General features: G+C 52.3%; 2 protein-coding genes across 2 annotated transcripts; both read left to right on the forward strand.

The window, feature by feature from the left end:
• The first annotated feature begins 342 nt into the window (after positions 1-342).
• On the forward strand, positions 343-7,642 carry LOC128080892 (tyrosine-protein kinase Srms-like). Its single transcript, XM_052683667.1, has 8 exons — positions 343-1,020; positions 2,831-2,952; positions 3,701-3,867; positions 4,781-4,919; positions 5,325-5,483; positions 5,965-6,146; positions 6,289-6,445; positions 6,760-7,642. Exons 1-8 carry the CDS (start codon positions 665-667, stop codon positions 6,951-6,953), a joined length of 1,476 nt encoding a protein of 491 aa, XP_052539627.1. The 5' UTR covers positions 343-664; the 3' UTR covers positions 6,954-7,642.
• Positions 7,643-11,043: 3,401 nt separating this feature from the next.
• PPDPF (pancreatic progenitor cell differentiation and proliferation factor) lies at positions 11,044-13,320 on the forward strand. Its single transcript, XM_052683900.1, has 5 exons — positions 11,044-11,180; positions 11,813-11,901; positions 12,407-12,484; positions 12,660-12,756; positions 13,009-13,320. Exons 2-5 carry the CDS (start codon positions 11,847-11,849, stop codon positions 13,118-13,120), a joined length of 342 nt encoding a protein of 113 aa, XP_052539860.1. The 5' UTR covers positions 11,044-11,180; positions 11,813-11,846; the 3' UTR covers positions 13,121-13,320.
• The last annotated feature ends 5,465 nt before the right edge of the window (positions 13,321-18,785 follow it).

Consider the following 18,785-nt stretch of genomic DNA (forward strand, 5'->3'; position numbering starts at 1 on the left):
CTGGGGCTGATCCGGGGAGGGGCGGGGGGGAGTCCATCCTGAGGCATCAAGAAGTGAATTCCTTAGAGATGCCCTGAGAAAGAGAAATGAATGGGAAGAGGCAAATGCAGGGTGATATCTATCCAGCAACTGCCCAAACTTCAGACCTCCTCCAGGTTACTTTAATTCTATTTTCCTTTGGAAAAAAAAAAAAAAAAAAGGAAAAATAAAGCCCTCCCACACAGGGGGGACCGCGACCATTAACGAGAGCCCGCCGCTCATCACAAGAGCTGCTTAAAGAGCAGCGAGCCGTGTTTACCAGCACTCTGGAAACGAGCGTGAGAGCGCACGTTAAAATCCTAATTAAAGGTGAAGCCTTTCTCCTCTTGCGAGCGCTGCCCGGCTTGGCGGCTCCAGCTGTGCCAGATGTGCCCGCAGGTCTCCCACACAGCGACGCGTCCCGCCCGCGCACTCACCCCACCAGCCCAACGGGTTTCACTTTCAGAAATAGGAAGTTGGTGGCAGTGAGCGCCCAGACGCGTGCGGGTCGGGACGGAGGTGGAGAGCTGCCGGGCGCTGCGGCGCGGGGCCGACGGCATGAGCTCCCCGTCCGCCCCTCGTTGTGCCTTTGGGAAGCGCCGCGGAATAGGAGCGTGGTGACATCCAGGCGCTGCATCCTCCAGGGATGGAGCAGTTTGTCCGCAAGCGTTTGACCTTCTTGACATCCTTCTGGAACAAGCTGTGGCCACGCTCAGGGCCGGATAGCTGCTCGCTGGGGTACTTTGGTTCCGATTCTGTTTCGCTGCACTCGGAGCCCAGCTGCATTTCCTTCATCCCAAAGTCCTCTCTTTTTATCGCTTTATACGCTTTCACAGCCCGCAGTGCAGATGAACTGAGTGTAAATGCAGGGGACAAACTGCGTGTCCTCAGAGAAGAAGGGGACTATGTCTTAGCCAGGAAGCTGCTGGGGGAACCGGCCACGGGATACGTCCCTGCTGCATATGTGGCCAACCTCAGCCAGGGCACCTCTGCTCACCGACCGTAAGTATCCAACTTGTCTGTGTGTAGGGTGGGGGGTGGCCCTGCAGCAGCACAACCCTGCCCAGGAATGGCAATGGGAACCTTCATGGGGCTGTGCTGAGGCTTTGCCTGTCCCTGGGAGTCCCTGTGAGGGAGCTGATAGCAGTGGGGTGGAGGGTTCAGGATGGTGGGCAAAGCCTGAGGACATGCTGGGGACAATTATGCTGGTCCCCCTCCTGTGTGCATCATTCCAGCACAGGAGTAGGTGTGCTCAGCTGAGACATGGTTCAGTGATGTACCAAAACAGGTCCCTGCTTGCTCTGGTTCCTTTTCCCTTTAAGGGGAGACAGTGGGGAGGGATGGAGCTGAGGAAATCACCAGGTCCAACTTGTGTCAGCTCCAAAGAGCCTGTGAGAACAGAGAGAAGTGTTTGAGTTGAGAGCTGTCAGGATTCATTAGGACCAAGCCATGCCTACACTGTTCTGGTGCATCCAGGATGGGGTTCCCCTCCCTGCTGTTGCCTCTCCCATCTGTGTGGAACTGGGTTACCATCCTCATCCAGGAAAAGCCTGGACTCATCCTTACATAAGGCAGCCCAGTCATGACATGCTGGGTAAAGTGTGCCCTGAGACATCGGTGCTCCCCTGCACTGAGTCAACGAGCCCTGAGGCCCCGAGTCAGTGAGCAGGATGTGGGTGGGTGTGGGATCCCTGCGCTCCCTCAGGGCTCCTGCAGCCCCTCCATGCTGAGATAAAGGGGCACAAATTGCAACCAGAGCCCCTCCCTCGCTCCTCACCCTACGCTTTGGGGCAAATTGGCTCGATTTGAGACTGCACCTGCAACATGCCTGGTGGGTTTGGCTCCCTGCTGTGTTCCTATTGCATCCACTGAAGTGGAGTGGGTGTTTGTGTCTGTGTATCTATATGTGTTCTGAGAGCAGAGGTGAGGGTGATGCCAAAGGGCAGCCGAAGAGAGCTGGGAACACACAGACTGTGCGGAGCCACATGTCTCAGCTGGGTGCTAATTTGCCTTGCTGCAGTAAGCCCATCATGGTTAATTTCCCACACAGCAGATGCTGGCAATCCTGACTAATGATGAAACCTCCGGCTTTGCACATCCTAGCTGGAAGGAAGCAGCCTCTTCCTCGGGCTCTTGTGCGTCACACAGGCGTCGGGCCCCAAACACCAACCTGCCTTTTCTTGCTGGAGATTTCATGCATGAACGAAGGGTTTGGTTGGGTACTCCCTCGTGGCTCAGCATTGCTGATAGCAGTGCATCTGGTGCAGCAAAGGGCAGCTGCAGTGCACAGAGCTGTGGGAGGAAAACTCCCAAACTGGGGATCCATTTGGGGTCTTGTACCCTCCTTCCCAGGTGGGGCAATGTGCATCCTTTCCCTGGAAATGGAAATGGGCGCTCCTGAGCCGCCTTTGGAGCTGTATCCATCAGAAGGGAAAAGAGAAAGAACTTCCCAATTTTGAGCATGGTGCGAAGATAAAACAGCCTATAGCCTTGCCCTAGTGCATGCAGAGGATGAACTGGAAATATGAATTATTTGGGTCTTGGGGCACGTGGCTATGAGCAGACTGTTTGGAGAAGGATGAAAGGCACCTTCTGCTGAGCATTCCAACGAAACATAAAGAAAGCATTTGAAGTTGGAAAGCTGTGATAAAATGCATCGAGTGCCTGTGAGAGCAGTGAAACAAAGCAGCCCCGTTGCAGTCACTATGATGTTCATTCTTGCCCCGTGCACAGCCTGTACAGCACCACTGCACTCTGCCCCATCCCTACTGGGAATCTGCCCCAGCTCTGACTGCCCTCTACTCTCCCCCAGGTGGTATTTCAGCAAGATCAGTCGCAGTGAGGCCGAGCAGCTGCTCCTCTCGCCTCCCAACCAGCATGGCTCCTTCCTTGTCCGGGACAGTGAGAGCAGCAGGGGCGAGTACTCTCTCTCAGGTAATTTTGGGGTAATTATCCTGAGAAAATGAGCACGGAGAAAGGAGCCAGGCTGGTCCCCAGGAGCAGCTCAATCAACACTGGGAGAAAAAGAGAAATGTGCTTGGAGTGCTCTACAGCACCTTGTTAAAAGGAGCTAACTGCTTCCTAAAAGCGAACAGCTGTAGGTATGGATCACTGCGTTACTGTGGCAAAGGAGAATGCATCGTTTCCATTGAAGTATGAAAGCCATGAGCACGTTACAGCAGTTTAATGACGGTTTTGCAGCACTAACTCCTGGGATTTTGTTCTGGTGGCTTTTGGAGTCTGACTTTGGCTGCAAGGTGTCAGGGCCTGGTGTGCTCCTGTGCACAGCAAGTTGAGCGTGGGGAGTTTCAGACCAGGCAGCGTCATTGCAATGTGGTCTGATCCAAGTCAAACATCTCCAGCTCCTGGCAAGCCATAGCTCTGTGCTGCAGCATGCTTTCTGCAGGTACAGCTGCTCCTGATTCACCAACCCCACGCGGCGATGAACTCAGACGCTTCTCTGAGCAGCTCGTTTGCATGGGAATGGTTTCCTCTCATAAAGCATTTCCTCTCTGCTCCAGCACCGCCTGTAGCTGGTAGTCTGCTGAGCCAGGCAATGCCAGAAGGAGGGGTGAACCCTGGGACTCCTTTAGAAGGAATTAAATATCCCAGGAGAGGCGATGGAGGGGGCACTGGGGACATGGGAAGGAGCTGAGATTCTCCCCCTGGGCTTCCCCTGCAGTGCGCAACCACACCAAAGTCAGCCATTTCCGCATCTGCAAGAGCCCTGCAGGCAGCCTGTACATCCAGAGGGGTCATCCCTTCCCTGACATGGAGGAGCTGCTTGCCTTCTACACCGAGAACTGGAAGGTCATCCAGAGCCCTTTGCTGCAGCCCTGCAGCCCCACGGTGCGTACAAGGCTGCCCCCCAGCTGCTTTCCCATTTGGGCTTGGTTGGGTGGGTCAGAGACTAAAAGATGTGGAAGAAAGGAAAGAAGCTAAATAGGAAAGATCAGAAATAGCACTTATCCATTTGGGATTCAAGCTTTGTTAAACTAAAAGCTATAACATACTGTTAGCATAACTTCCAGGTCACATTCATTGGCTGTATTAGGGCTGGGCTTGGTGTTTTTGTGCATGGAGAGCTGCCTTGCCCAGCTTGTGGCCTGGCCAAAAGGCACAGCCTTTTCTGAAATGTTTGCTCCATGACAAAGACTCAAAACCACGTTGTTACAAATTCCTTCAATACTGAGTCTGGAAATAGCTGCTCTTCCAGATTTTTCCTAGAGAATAATAAGACCACTTGGCTTTTCTGTGGTTCTCATGCCAATTAGTGTGGCACTCATAAATCCAGCTATGGCACAAATCCCAAATTACTAGCTCACTCCCTGATTAGAATTGCCTTTGCTAGTTATGGCTTAGAAATAACAATTAAATATGTGAATAATTGGAGAGTGAAATGGGCTAAGAGATAAATGCTTAATGATTTGAAGCCTAAACCAGCCATAATATGTAATGATATTAATTTATTCATTTTTTATTCATTGGTGGAAATGGAGAAAAAGCCATCTTTGGAGGCTGATGAGGAGTTACTTGTGCACTATCATAGAACCACAGAACGGTTGGGTTGGAAGGGACCTTACAGCTCCTCAACTTCTATGCCAAGGGCTGGTTGACCCCCACCAGCTCAGGTTGCCCATCCATGGCCTCGGGCACCTCCAGGGATGCATGACACTGATGTGTCCCTGCCCTGCCCTGCTTGGGACCAGCAGCTGACACAGGCTGTCCCAGTGGGTCTGAGCATGCCATGTCCCTTCTGCAGACCCCCCCGGAGAGGGATGGCTGGGAGCGCCCGCGCTGGGAGTTCACCCTGCGGAGGAAGCTGGGCGAGGGCTACTTTGGAGAAGTGTGGGAAGGACTGTGGAGGAACACAGTGCCTGTGGCCATCAAGATCATCAAAGGTGCGTGGAAGGGCAGATGATAATGGTGATCTGCCGAGTGTCTTGTTTGCTGCCACGGCATTCATGCCCTTTTGTTTCCTAGTCCTCTTGGTCACTGTGTCTGTCTCGTCAAGCAAACTGTGGTAGGACCTGGCATGTAGCCATGTATGGACCTGTACAAGCTTGTGCTGTGTCTCTACGTAATGGCTCAGCAGGTTTGTGGTAAATCTCGATGGAACAATGACAATGAAAATGGGATCCAAAGCCCAGTGGCAAACATCTCATGGGTGTTTGGACCTGAGATGCAGGGTGTGCAAATACCAGGCTTGAGAGACGCAGGGAGGATAAAGGTCCTTATGTCAGATGGGAGGTGCAGAGCTCTGAAGGTCTGAGTGAGAAAGGGCTCACAGCAGCTTTCTCCATCAGCTGACATGAAGGCAGAAGACTTCACCAAGGAGATTCAAAACCTGAAGCGCTTGAGGCATGAGAAGCTGATCCAACTGCACGCTGTCTGCTCACTGGATGAGCCTGTGTACATCATCACCGAGCTCATGCGGAAAGGCAACCTGCACAGCTACCTCAACAGTAAGTCAGTTTATTTTTCTTGGCTTTTATTTCCTCTCCCAACCTGGTAATCAGACTTTGAGGGAAACAAGACCAACAGCTCCCACCAAGACCTGTTTTTCTGCCGGGTGTATCCCTCCTCCTCCAGACCTCTGGGCTGGGGCTCTGGCAGCAGTTGGTGCCGGAGGAGAAGGAGCTTGCAGGTAGGATGGGTTGGGAGCAGACTTGCATGGCAGCAGGTCACCTTCAGTTTTGACCAAGCTACAGGCTTCTGCATGCTCTTGCAGCACAAGTTGCTCCTCAGGCTCACCACAGTCCCATTTCTGATGAGCACATGGCCATAATGAATGTACCACACAGCACAGCCCTCACCTCAGATTTGACTTTTTCATGTTCCCCACATCTTCTCCCACACTGCTGGCAGAGTCTCCTTTCAAACCTGAACACCCTAAAATAAACGTTACTAGTTTGCCTCAAATGCCTGGATCATTTGGGTTGACAGGTCCTGAAGGGAAGTCCCTGGGCACCTCCCACCTGCTCAACATTGCCTGCCAGGTGGCAGATGGGATGAGATACCTGGAAGAGAAGCACATCGTCCACCGGGACTTGGCGGCCAGAAACATCCTGGTGGGAGAGGAGCTCACCTGCAAAATTGCTGACTTTGGACTGGCCCGGCTCCTCAAGGTCAGTCAGTGGGTCACTGAGCTGCCCCACACTGCAGCCATCACCTGTTGACCCCTTCCCATGGCCTCCAAGGCAAAGCCCTAAAAGCAGCAGCTGCACTCATCTTGCAAGCCCTCAAACACTGTCTCCCTTTGTTTTTCAGGATGACATTTATTCCACCAGCAGCAGCACCAAAATCCCAGTGAAATGGACAGCCCCTGAGGCAGCCAACTACCGCACCTACTCCCTCAAATCCGATGTCTGGTCCTATGGCATTCTGCTCTATGAAGTCTTTACATACGGGCAGATCCCATATGAAGGTAGGGCTGATGGTCCCTTCCAGTATCTTGCCCATGCTCTTCAAAAGTCAGAGTGTCAGGAGTTGTCATATTATTCCTTTTGCAATGGAAGTGGAAGCACCTCCTGGCACATGATATGGTTATTGTTCAGGAGAATTTTGGTGTTTGCGGAGGGATCTGGAAGGTGGTATGGACTGAATGATCTCTCTCAAACCAAACCTGTGGCAGAAGCCGTTTCCAAGCGACACTCGTTGATCTCTTGGCCCATTACAGGTCTACCTTCAGTATGTCCTTTGGGAACATTAAGATGAAGGAAATCTTCTCTTCCATTGCAGGAATGACAAACCAAGAAACCATACGACAAATCACCAGGGGCTACCGCCTTCCCCGGCCCAGCTCCTGCCCTCCTGAGATTTACAGCATCATGTTGGAGTGCTGGAGTGGCAACACGGAGGAGCGGCCCACCTTCCTGGCACTGCGGGAGAAGTTGGGCTTCATCTACAGGCGGCTGCTCAACACCCTGTCCTGAGGGACCTTCCCATCCTTCCAGCAAAACTCCCTTTGGGCCAGCTCTTGCCAAACATCTCCTTCCTTATGGTTGCCCTCCCATAGGACTTGAAGGAAAGCACGTGTCCCATCCCCCTCCCCTCCCCCCCCTAAAAAAACCCAACAAACAGCCCCTGGACTCTCTTGGTGAGGATGCAGGGAGGTGGCCAAGGGAAAAGGAAATGAAAGTGTGAAAAAAATGAAAGTGTGAATTCATTACTGGAGCTTGGCTGTGCAGCAGTCTTGGAAAGCCCCATGGTAGTGAAGACATCACCCAGTTCATAGCTCCATTCAGCCAGTAGGTGGGAGGTTCCTGCCATCCCCACACCAACATGAAGGTTTGCAGTTTGTTTTTAGTTATGGTTCTGCTTGGTTTTCTTGTACTGTGTGTCTGGTGTCCTTGTCAATAAATGCATGTGCCTCCATCCCTGCTGCCTTCTGCACGCTGCTGTGCCAAAAGGCAGTGGGTTGCAACCAGTCCCACTCTTGCAAACCCAGATGGAAACATTTTGTGTGCAGACAGAAATGTAAGTGTCTCTGGTCTCTGTTTCTCCAGGTGGAAATAGGCAGCTCCTGTCCTGGCTGCTCCTCTCCAACTCCTTGCTTTGGTCACCTTCATGCCTTCTCACAGAGCCGTAGAATCATGAAGGTTGGAAAAGACCTTCAAGACCATCCAATCCAACGTCAACCCACCCCACCATACCCACTAACCATGTCCCTCAGTGCCATATCTCCGTGTTTCTTGAACTCTTGCAGGTATGGGGATCCCACCATCTCCCTGGGCATGGTAGGGATGGGTTGACAGTTGGAAATAGAGGCAGCATTGCAGGTAAGACAGCTTCACCCTGTTATGCTGCAGTGTAGAGGCATTTAATTTATTGCTGTGGTTTCCTAAGGCCCCCTGGCTCCTGCAAACACCAGGCCTTGGTGTTACAGCTGCAGGGAGAGCTACCATGGTGGGATGAGGGATGTTTCAGTGCGCAAGGGGAGTGGAGACCCTGGAATTTAGGATTTAGGGTCACAGCTGTGGTTCTTCTGCTTGGGAGCAGCTCTGAGGTTGCACAGATCTCCCCATGGGGCAAAGCCAAGAGATGCTTCCATAAGCTCACAGAGTCCTTTGGTGTGCATCATCTTGGGAGCCTCCTGAACTTCCTCCTTATGGACCCAGGGGTACCGTTTGTTCCTTTTGCCCACTCCACATACACTCTCCAGGGCTGGGCTGTCCCTGGCAGCACTGAAAGAATCCACTGAAAAACAGCAGAGGGAGCAATGCCAAGATGCAGGGACAGTGTTTATGGAGTATGTGAAATCAAAAAGTTTAAGCACTGCTCTCCTTGTCTGAGAAGCAGCCATGCTGTGCAACATAGCAGAAAAGAATCCACTGTTAATTGAGCAAGGCTCTGTGATCAGGGGCCTGGAAAAAGGGGAGGTGGAAATGCAGCTTAGGTGTGCAACACTCCAGGATCGGGGCACATTTCTTCTGAGCCCCCAGCAAATTCCTGAGCCCTAGGGAACTGTGATGCTCGTAAGCTGTGTCCACATCCAGGGAAAGGTGCAGCTCTGGACTTGACTGTTCCCATCGGGAAAAAGCAACCCATTGGGCTGCCTGTGGTGTTTGGCAATGGTTGCAAGAGGAAACTTTCATCCTGAAAGCATTTTGCAGTCTGATCGAGCACTCACATACAGCACAGTCTAAAGTGAAACCAAAGTCTGAAGCTGCATCCAATAGGTGATGGATTTATTGCCTGCCAGGAAGGTACTGGGACGTGTTCATGGCAGGACCTCTGCAGCAGGGCAGACTGCAGGAGTTGCTGCCACGAGGTGGTGCTAAAAGTGAAGCAGAAGGTGCTGGGAATGCTCAGGGTTGCAGGTTGGAGCCTGCGTGCACTCGTCCTGCATGCGGCTGTCCTGCAGCAGCTCACCATGCAGCAGCAATGTCACAATGCAGAGAGGGGATGCGGGGATATGAGAACATAGCCAAGCTGGCAGTGCTCACAGCAGCTTCTCCTTCCTCCTCTGCAGCTGCTGCACTGCTTGGGTTTGTCTCCAGCTTTGTCTGCTGGGTTCTGGCATTTCTCTGAGTCTATATTTGCTTTTGGAATGAAGGTGTAGCTGGGTAGGACTTGCATTTTTTTTTATCACAGGATCTCAGCCTCATCTCCCACCAGAGCTGGAGATGCAATGGGCGACCTGGCTGTGCCCTAGCTGCAGGAACCCCGTTCCTTTCCAAATTGCCATAGGAAAGGCAGAACTGCAGACACGTGTTATTAGAGACATCCGCTGCTCTGTCTCAGCCTGGCACGTGTTCTCTACATGGACCCAAGTTGTCCAAGTGGCATTTGGAAACAGTGCCAGACTAAGGCAACGTATGAGAGCTATGTGTCATTTGTTCCTATTTTTAACGCCCTACTTGAGCCTTTGTGAAGGGTCAGAGAGAAGCAAAGTTTCTGTAAGGAAAAAAAGAAATCCCAAAGTAGCAAAATGTAGGAAGTGAAAGAAAATATTTCTCACACTGGGCTGTTGCAGGAGCTCCTCTGACAGCAGAGGGATGGCACAAGGGCAGTAATGAGGGCCAAGGGCGAGCAGAAAGCACAAGCTATTTTTGCCCAAATATGTGAGTTAATCAACAGCCAAAAGGCTGAGTCCTGGAAAGCAGCATGGGGCAGCAGGTGACGAAGGGGACACTGGTTCCTGGTGGGGTGCTGCACTTGGTGGCAGAGCAATGTGCTCCTCCAACAGAAAGCCCTATGGAAACAGGTGGAGGTCTTTAGGTGGATCTATGGGGTACCCTGCTTTTCTCTCCTGTGTCACCCAGTGAATCTCTCACTGTCCCAGTCTGGTGCACAATGCATCAGTAAAGGGAGGTATGGGCTGAGTTGCAATTCCCAGTTCACCAAATTGCTGGCACTGTGCTCTCTGGCATGACCCTGCCATGACACTTGGCCTCTCCTTGGGTCACTCTCACCTTCCTGGGTGCAAAACCAAAAACCTGAGTGCAGCCTTGAGGCAGCTCTAAAGTCTTCTGAAAGTTTTGGGTTTCCTCTTATCATTAGTGGTGGGAATGAAATGAAATAGAACAGCTGGAAGGGTCCAACAGCTCGATCGCTTCAGTGCTAAGCAAAAGTCAAAGCAAATTATTGTGGGCATTATCCAAATGCCTGCTGAACACCGTCAGGCACAGCTCAGCCTGTGTGAGGGGCCCTGAGGTTGTTTTAGGGAGGGCTGGGGCTGTTGGCCAGGCTCCAGCTAACACAGGCAATGCTTCACTGCAGGGTTATATGGGGACGTGCTCGTGGCCTGGCTGTGCAGCTGCCAAGTAAAGCAAGGAGCTGTGCCCTAAAGCACTGCTATTAAAATACAACAAATGTGAGCTAAAGCAGCGATATTCCTCTCTACGGAAAAAATCTACACGGAGATGAAGCGGCCCCTTGGAGCACAGCCTGGACCTGCTGCAGCATTCTATAGTGGGACAGCAGAGCCTCGAGCCAGGTGGTGCCAAGGCTGCTCTCAGAGCTGCTGGGGCTGTTTGCCTGGAGCCGATGGGTCTGCAGGAGCACTGCCATGGGGCAGTAGGGGAGCTGGGGACGGCCTGGCTGCTTGCCCCGTGCTTCATGAGTAACTGATTAATGACCAGAATCACAGGTGAGAGGGGGAGGAACCCCACCGTCCGGCTCGTTGTGCTTCAGTATGGGTCGTGCAAGGCTTTTTCTCCTAAATTAAAACCTCTTCTGCAACATGTATGCAGATGCAGTGGTTCAGAACCCCTTCAAATAGATATTCATCCATTTGTGCTACAGTTTTAAAGAGTGAAGAGGCAATGACAGCTTTTCTCTTGGGGGAAACGTATTTTTGCTTGGCCTTTTTCAAATGTCTTTGCACCAAATCTCAAAGACAAGTCCAACACTTCGGAACCCGCCGTGACCCGCCCCACCACTACAGCGCGCTCCGCCTGCAAGCCCCGCCCCCTTCGCGACAAAGTGGGCGTGTCTATGCACTTCCCGAAATCTGATTGGCTGTGCGGAGACGGGCGTGGCTACAGCTGCTCTATAAATATAGAGGGGGGGGGTTGGGACAGCAGCGCCGCGGCTCAGGCCGTGCGGAGCGGTCGCGGTTGTTGCGCTCCCTCCGGCGGGGGTTCGGAGGGGCCCCGCCGGGTCCCTTTACCCTCCCCTTCCTCCTCCGGACCCCGCTGGGCCCTAGTGCCGGCCAGGTGCGCTGCAGAGCCTTCAGGGATGGGTTGGGGGTGTTGGAAGGTGGGGTAGCTCAGCTTTGAGCGTCGTTACAGGGGTGCGTTGGGGGGAAGCGGGGAGGAGGCCGCTTTGGGAGGGGCTGGTTGGGTCTTGTTCACCCTGAGGGTTTAGGGGATGAAATCGAGCTCCCTGATCGTGGTGTGGTTCCGTGTGGTTGACACGTGAGGGTGAGCCCAAGCGGTGCTGTGCCTCAGTTTCCCTAGCCAGTTTCAATATGGGTGCATTGCCCCGGTGGGAGCTGGGCTGCACCCCCTGCAAAGAGCCTGAACTTGCACCCCCACCTTTGTTCCTTATGCAACTTCACGCTGAGATTTCACAACTCCGAAGCGTTGACCCGAGGAAAGTAACAGGATTGCTGCAGAGAAGCAGAACAACTGTGCTGGGCCCCAGGAAGTTGTTGCACTGAGGCTGTGCAAGCAGCTGTTTTCAAGGGAATTACTTTGGCTTTGCACAAAGCTCTGAGCCAGAGCTCTATGGCTGCAGATTGACACACATTGAGGACTCTGCTGGGCGTCGCACCTGGTATGGTCAAATCTTTTACAAAATAATCAGTCTGGTCCCTCTGCAATCGTGGCTGTTCCTTTACTTGCAGGTTTTCCATCAGCACAAACCCAGGACCCAGAGCCATGGCCTCCATCCCATCGAGTGGCTCGCTTATGGCCACGCACAACTATCACCGAAGTAAGAGCAGAGCACGTGGGGGTGTGGAGTCACTGGGAGCCCACAGGATCTCCTTGGCAAGGAAGAAGGGCACCCAGCAGCTCTGACCAGCTGGGGAGCAGTCGTGCCAGCTCCTCTGCCTGTTATAGGATTATGAGTTGTAGGGCATTATGCACTGCTGCTGTGGAAATGAGCTGCAGAGCCACTCTGAGCCATGGCAGCTACTGCTGCCTCTCTGGGGGGGTGGCTTTGTGCTCCAAGGGAATTGAAATATTTCTTTTGAGCTCAGATTAGGAACAGGCTTACAGCATATAGGCTAAAGCTGTGCAAATTAAGTGCAGGAATCAGCATCCTCTTGGCCTTGAGACATCTGTAAAGGTTTCTGAAGTGTTCCTTGCAAGGCCAAGCCATTAAATAATGTCCTTGGGGGTGGAAGTATTTTCCTGCAGAAGTATTCAGGTGTTTTGTGTTGGCCAACTTGCCACCTCTCCGTGTTTCCTTCCTGATGGCTGCAATTTCTCTGCAGGGCGTCTGAGCTCCACATCCAGCAACAGCTCCTGCAGCAGCTCTGAATATGCTGGGGAAGTCATCCCCCACCACCCGGGTGAGTGCATAGGAATACATTCCCTACATGTCCCAGCGAGAACATTCTGCCTTTAGAAATCTGTATGGAGCACTGAGGACAGCATGCAGCTGTGCACTTACTGGAGCTGCCCCAGCCTCTCCTCTGGGATGGCAGTGGGGCTGCCCAGTGTACACTGACCTCTGCTGTCCTCCAGGTCTGCCCAAATCTGACCCTGGCCAGTGGTGGGCCAGCTTCTTCTTCGGGAAGACAAATCACCCTGCCATGACAACTGTGTCGGAGTCCCCAGAGAGGTGAGTACTTTGCTCTGGATAAAGACATGCAGGCAGAGCTGCTGTGCAGCACCCAGGGATGCCCATGCCACATCCTCAGGACAAGCCCAACCTGGGTATTTGGGAACCACGTCTCCATGGTGCATCCTGACCCCATGGGTGACATCTCGGAGGTTTTCACCACCTGCTGTTAGACTGTGGGGGGGAAAAAAAGGCAGGTTGAGCACAAAGCACCATGCTGCTTTCCTGACCCAGCATTTTGCTCTCTTGCAGCTCGGGAGCTCTGCCAGTGCCTGTGGGGCCCCTGGCATGTGGGCTGGTGCCAGCAGCAGGAGGAGGACGCAGGCGGCATGCCAGTGAGCCGGGCATCGGGCCCTCATCCTGAGCTGCATGGCCCTTCCCTTCCCTGCAAAGCTGCTTGCAGATGTATGTGCTGCTTAGGGGTAAGACAAGGCAGCAATCTCCCAGCAATTCCTACACCAGCCTTTTACTATTTCTTGATGCAACTCTGTGCAGATTCGGTAACACGCGTTAATTGACTTTGTACTTGTACAATGGCTACTAATAAACTCAAGCAGCCTTTTAGGATGCTGTGGGTTGTTCTTTTCTGGGGTGAGGGGTCTGCCAGTCTGGGATCAAGCCATGGGTGAGGATGGGATGGATCCTGGAGGCAGTGCAGTCTCCATCCAGTGTTTCCAGCATGGCTATAATGCTGGGAGGGACTTTTGCAGGAGGTGAGTAGCTCTGAGCCAGACAGCGTGGTCATGCCAGCATGACTCACTGGTGCAGGGGTGTTTTGCATATGAGCAGGATCTGGCTTTACCACTGCAATTCTACGGGCGCCTGCTGCACCCTGTTCTCCCTGTGTGGCTGCACAGCACATCCCTGCTGGTGCTGCACGCATTTGCTGCAGTAATGTGCAGGGTGTGCTGCTGTGCTTGGGCAAGGAGCATGGGAGGGGGGAGGATGGAGGTTTGACCGAGATGAGCAGTGCTGATGTGTAGCTGGCTGATGTTTTTGCTGAGCTCTGGCTGCTTTTGCCATCAATTAGTCTATGTGACCCTTCTGCTGACCAGCTGATTACTGGGACATGCTGCTCACTGGAGCACTATGAAAACAGGAGCCTGCAGGCACCTGTGTGCAGGACAGGAACCCAGCAAACTTCACAGCAGGAGCAGACTTAAAGACGCGGAGTCCTGCTCCGGTTTGCTTTCAGCAAAAAGTCTGTGAGAAACCATGTGTGTACTGGGTGAAAAAAAGGGGGAAAGAAAGTCCTTTTTGTTTAAAAGGAAGTTGAGGTGGAAACAGGGGGTGAGCATGGCCCTGGGTGCAATCCCAAAGGTTTGCTGCTTGTCCCCTGAGCAGGGTGAGGCTGGGAGCAGTGGGTCTGTGTGCTGCAGATTCCTGGTAGCAGCCCTGTGTTTCAGAGAAAGAAAAGTATTTTTTAAGGCTTACAACCACATAGGCTGCAGGTTATCAAGTGTGGACACAGGCAGAGTCAATATTGCTGTTTGCTTGTCCACCCCATGACCACTGAGGGTCAGATCCAGTTCCTGGGGGAGGGCCGAAAGCCTACCCCAGAGTTTTGGGGATCAAGAGCAGAGATGTGTGTCGTGCAGCTCAGGACTAAGTCCATCCCACTTTGCCTCAGTTCTCCCATTGATGGTGCTGGCTTGGTGCTTTGCAGGAAATAAATTTGCTGAAGGCTGTGATGGACTTTGACTGTACAAATCCAAACTGTTTAAACAGTCCTGTGGTGGCTTTGTGCCCAGCACCAGGATTTGTTTTTCTGTTTCTTGCTCTGGTAGGGAGCTGATCTGGGGGTCCCTGGAACTCTCAGGCTGGCCCTGCTGTGTGCAAATGTTCCTGACCCCATTGGCTGCAAAGCAAAGAGAGCTCTGGGAAATGGGCTCTGGAGGTTAACATGGCATAGAAAGAGGATGGAAAGGCTGAAACTGGGTGCTCCAGGGCTGAGGAGTCACTTCTGTTCTAGTGAAGTTGATGGCATTTCTGAGGTTCCTCCTCAAATGCTTCCTGACAGATGCATTCCTGTATCCTATGTCCCTCTAATGTATAAAGTAATAAAATCATATTTGATATACAGAACACAATCTATAATGGGCTGCGTTCTTTCTGGTGGGAACAGAATGGCTTTGTATTCCACCATGCCCGAGTGGGATAATAGCTTTAATTAATGATAGAGCAGAGATGCACAAACACTTCCTCTTCCCTTTGTGCAACAGCACTGCTTACACCCAGGTCTCAACCTGCTTTAATAAAGCACAAAGGAGCAATGTAGGAGGAGTTGGTCTCTGTGTGGATGGGTTTTAGCCTCCAGCAAAACGTATCTGAGGAATGGCAGGACCTGCAGCTGGGCTTGGGGAGCCTCACATTGGGTGAGAAGGGATGGGATGGGTGTGGGGTGGGTTCACAGGAGGGCAGTGGGACTGCAGTGGGCTCTGCAGGTGGTGATGAGGGAGCTCTGGGATGATGCTGGGCGGGTGGCCAGATGGGCAGAGCAGCAGTGTGGGATTGAGGGGGGTGGGGTGAGAATCTGGGCTGATTTCTCAGCACAAAGCCTCTGCAATGTGTGTGGAAGAGAGTAAGCCAAATTTCATTTGTATCGATCAAGAATCAATTACTTTAGAAGCGAGCGGACAACAGGATTTGGATAGATTTCCTTTTTTTCCCTTTCAATTTTCTCTCTAATTACAGTCTCCAATTAACCGTGCCCTCCCCCCCCTCCCCGCCCCCCAGTGCGTTTTGCTTTGGAGCAAATTCTCTGCTTGTCTTTCTCCCCATTTATCCACCTGGCTCTCAGGGCTCCGCGTTCCAGCGGGGCCTCTATGGGGACCAGGCACCAGCCGGGGAGCTCTCCTCCTTCTCCTCCCGTTTTTCCTATCTTCAGCATCTTGCTGCTCCAGGTCGGCGTGGGCAGCTGCTGCCACCTACCGGGACGGATCCGTCCTCTGCCCACGCGGGTTTGGGTCGCAGCGATAACGTGGGGATGTGCTGGGAATGTCGGGTTGCTCCTGGCTTTTGTTCTGCCTGTTGCATTCTCGGTCGTCGGTACGGAGGATAACGCATGAAGGAAATTACCCCAAGCTGGTGTATGATCAGCAAAACCTGGGAAAATGGGATAATTTTTTGGCAGAAACCGACACTGTGCAACTGCTGGAACAGCATCTCCTTCGTGGGATCGAGGGAAAATTTTGCTATCGTTCAGTGAATGTGAAATTAATCCATTACTGAATATAAGAGGGGCTTTGAGAGAGGCTGGGTCGGCACTGGATGTGCTCATTGAGGTCCTCGTTTCTCCCCCTGGATGCAGCCAGTGTTCCTGCTGTCAGCCAGGCATCACCAGCAGCCCTTCATAGGAGCTGAGCTGGAGATGGGGGTTGGTTTTGCTCTGTGGTTCGATAAGAGCTGTCCCCAGGATGAATGCAGGCTTTTCCAAACTCGGAGTTGTGCCCAGCTGCCAAAATGCAGCAGCATCTCAGAGAGCAGGAGGGAGCTATATTTTAGCAGCAATGCTGAGATGGTTGGGGGGGAAGGTGAGGAGCAGTGAAGGAGTTAAAATCTTCAGAAGAAACTCAAGTTTAGGGGAGGTGCTGCTGCAGTGGACCTGGGGATGTGCACTGTAACCCATGGGTGCTGCTCAGCTCAGCGAGCAGGAAATCAGGCATTCTATGATGGTTTTCTCTCCAAGGCTGAATTTTGGCTGAGAGCCCACAAACTGTTTTGCCTTTGCAACAGGATGTTCAGCTGAAGGTGCTGTTGGCCAGGTCACCTAATCCAGCTGGGGGTGTCCAGGATGTTTCCAGCCCCTCTTCCCCTGAATTTTGGACATGAATACCCACAAGCAGCCAGCTGTGGGATGGGATGCTGATTTCCCTGTTTCAACCCCATAACTTATCCGTTTTGTGCAGAGGAAGTTTCTTGAGGAGCATCCCTCCGTGCCACCGCTCATACCCCAGGGGACCCTGAGGACACTTTTAAAGGCCTTTAAGCCGTGACCCTTCAGCATTTCTGCCTCAGATCACCGCAGTACCCAGGAGCTTGGTGGTTATGATGACTTGAAGGAAGGTCTGGGTTGCTCATCTCAGTGCTGTTGAGTGTCTGTGTGAGCCCAGCACAGCCACGTGGCACACTGCTGTCCCATCAGGGTGACACCAGACACCAGCCCCAGCTGGCCGGTGGTGAGAGGGCTTGGGCATCTTGCTGTTACTGCCAGAAGTTATTTTTAAACCACTGCCTCCAATTTAAAATTATCGGCATCATGTGCTGACTGCAGGACTTCAGAATATTCTCCCCTCCTCCTTCTTTCCCTGTCTTTCTGTCCCGCAGTGCTGCCTTCATTGCTCCTCTCTGGATCTGCAGCATGAGCAGAACCACCAGGAGATGGGGGAGGGAATCCCATCCATCACAGCTGGGGTTTGACTAAAGTGAGAATTTGACTCTATGAGTATAATGCTGTGTCGCAAGGAACCCTGACCATAGGGAATCCTAACAGCATCCTCCCCTGCCATGAAGTGTCCACTAGATCTCAGCTGCTTCCCCATGCTCTCAGCAGCCCCTCCAATGCTCATGAAGCTGTGTATTTCTTCTTTTCAAGGCAAGTATTGCTTTGCATGGGGTGAAGGAGGAAAACAGTAACCCCTCTGGTGATCCTGTGGCCAGCCCTTGTGAGAGCAGAGTGTCTGGGGTGGGGGTGACTGCTGTCAACACCACCCAGACCCCCTCCTTCAGAGGGGACCTGATGCATTACACAGGGAGAATTGCGAGAGATCAGTGAGCTGAACAAGTCAGTCATGGGAAGGAACCCAATACCAAGGCAAATTCAGGCAGGCAGCCTGGGGTGTCAGCAGCCCAGATACATACAAATTACCAGCACTGCGGATTATTCACTCTCACACTATGCAGGGCCTCTTGGGAAAAAAAAATCTCAGTTATTACATCTGGGCAAATGGGGATTTTTGTACAGTTTAAGGCATCAGATCCTAACACGGGGGTTGAGGGGCTGGAAGGAGTGGAGGTGATAACAAAAGGGATACAGGATCCTGCCAGTTGCCATCGCAGCACCTTTGAATGGCCTTTGGGGGAGGTCTCCATTTTCTTGAGTGATCCCGAATTGTTTGGGGATGGCTTTTCTGGAGAAAGCCTAAATACGATGGGATATAGGGGAGCTGTTTCAGCTGAGCCCAAATCTGAAGCTGGAAAGATGAAAACAAGGCTCTGAACTCCCAGTCACTCCACGTTTTGCCTGCTCAGGTCTCTTCTCCTTCACAGAGCTGAGAATTGAAGGTGGATGAGAACTAATTTCCAGTTGTTTGGTCCAACACTGTAGTGAAGAACTTCTGCTCAGGATGCAGGTACAGGGGAAGCCCTGCTCTGCAGCACACGGCTGTGGCTTTAAGTCCCTGGGAGGCCGGGTGTCAGGTGGCTGCCCCTCATCCCGATTAGCCAGGTCTGGCAGCTCTCTCCTATTCCTGTCCTGCACTATTTATAGTGTGATGGGCTGTCGGGCTCTGCTGTGCTGCAGCTACAGGCAGCCCCGTTTCTGTGCCTCCTGCCTGTCCTTGCATAAAAAGGGGAGATTATTTTTTGGCAAAGCACTGATAAATGGGCAGGAAGAACAAGGGACTTGTACGCCCATCTCTGCTATGCGTTGCCACATTCGATGCCCATCTCCAGCACATCCAGGCCTGGGGTTATGCCACTGCTCCCATCCCAAAATGAGCTCAATGCCTTTAAATACCATTTAAACCCTTCCTTCTAAAAGTCTAATTTTACTTATTATTTTTCCCCCTAGTACTCAGTATTGCACAGAGAATACTGCACAACAGATATCTTCCTATCACACCTCTAAGAAAATACCACCAAACTATAACATTCAGAAAAAAAGAAAAGTCTGCCTTTAAACATTAATGAGAGCTTAGTACCATTTTAATCTACATGATGCGTGTTTAACCCCGAGACTGTGAAGTGAGAGCACATGACTTAGCTGCTAAACCCACTGGAAGATGTCTGGCCCACTCGTTTGGATTATT

The sequence above is a fragment of the Tympanuchus pallidicinctus genome, unplaced genomic scaffold, assembly GCF_026119805.1.
Source record: "Tympanuchus pallidicinctus isolate F22 unplaced genomic scaffold, pur_lepc_1.0 scaffold20, whole genome shotgun sequence".
NCBI classification, from domain to species: Eukaryota; Metazoa; Chordata; class Aves; order Galliformes; family Phasianidae; genus Tympanuchus; species Tympanuchus pallidicinctus.

What these genes read in the sequence shown, in the direction of transcription:
- LOC128080892 (XM_052683667.1), top strand. Translation starts at nt 665, where the DNA reads ATGGAGCAGTTTGTCCGCAAGCGTTTGACCTTCTTGACATCCTTCTGG. An exon ending in GGGCGAGTACTCTCTCTCAG is followed by an intron (nt 2,953 to 3,700) that starts GTAATTTTGGGG and finishes CTTCCCCTGCAG; the next exon opens with TGCGCAACCACACCAAAGTC. An exon ending in GACTGGCCCGGCTCCTCAAG is followed by an intron (nt 6,147 to 6,288) that starts GTCAGTCAGTGG and finishes TTTGTTTTTCAG; the next exon opens with GATGACATTTATTCCACCAG.
- PPDPF (XM_052683900.1), top strand. Translation starts at nt 11,847, where the DNA reads ATGGCCTCCATCCCATCGAGTGGCTCGCTTATGGCCACGCACAACTAT. An exon ending in CACGCACAACTATCACCGAA is followed by an intron (nt 11,902 to 12,406) that starts GTAAGAGCAGAG and finishes ATTTCTCTGCAG; the next exon opens with GGCGTCTGAGCTCCACATCC. An exon ending in GTGTCGGAGTCCCCAGAGAG is followed by an intron (nt 12,757 to 13,008) that starts GTGAGTACTTTG and finishes GCTCTCTTGCAG; the next exon opens with CTCGGGAGCTCTGCCAGTGC.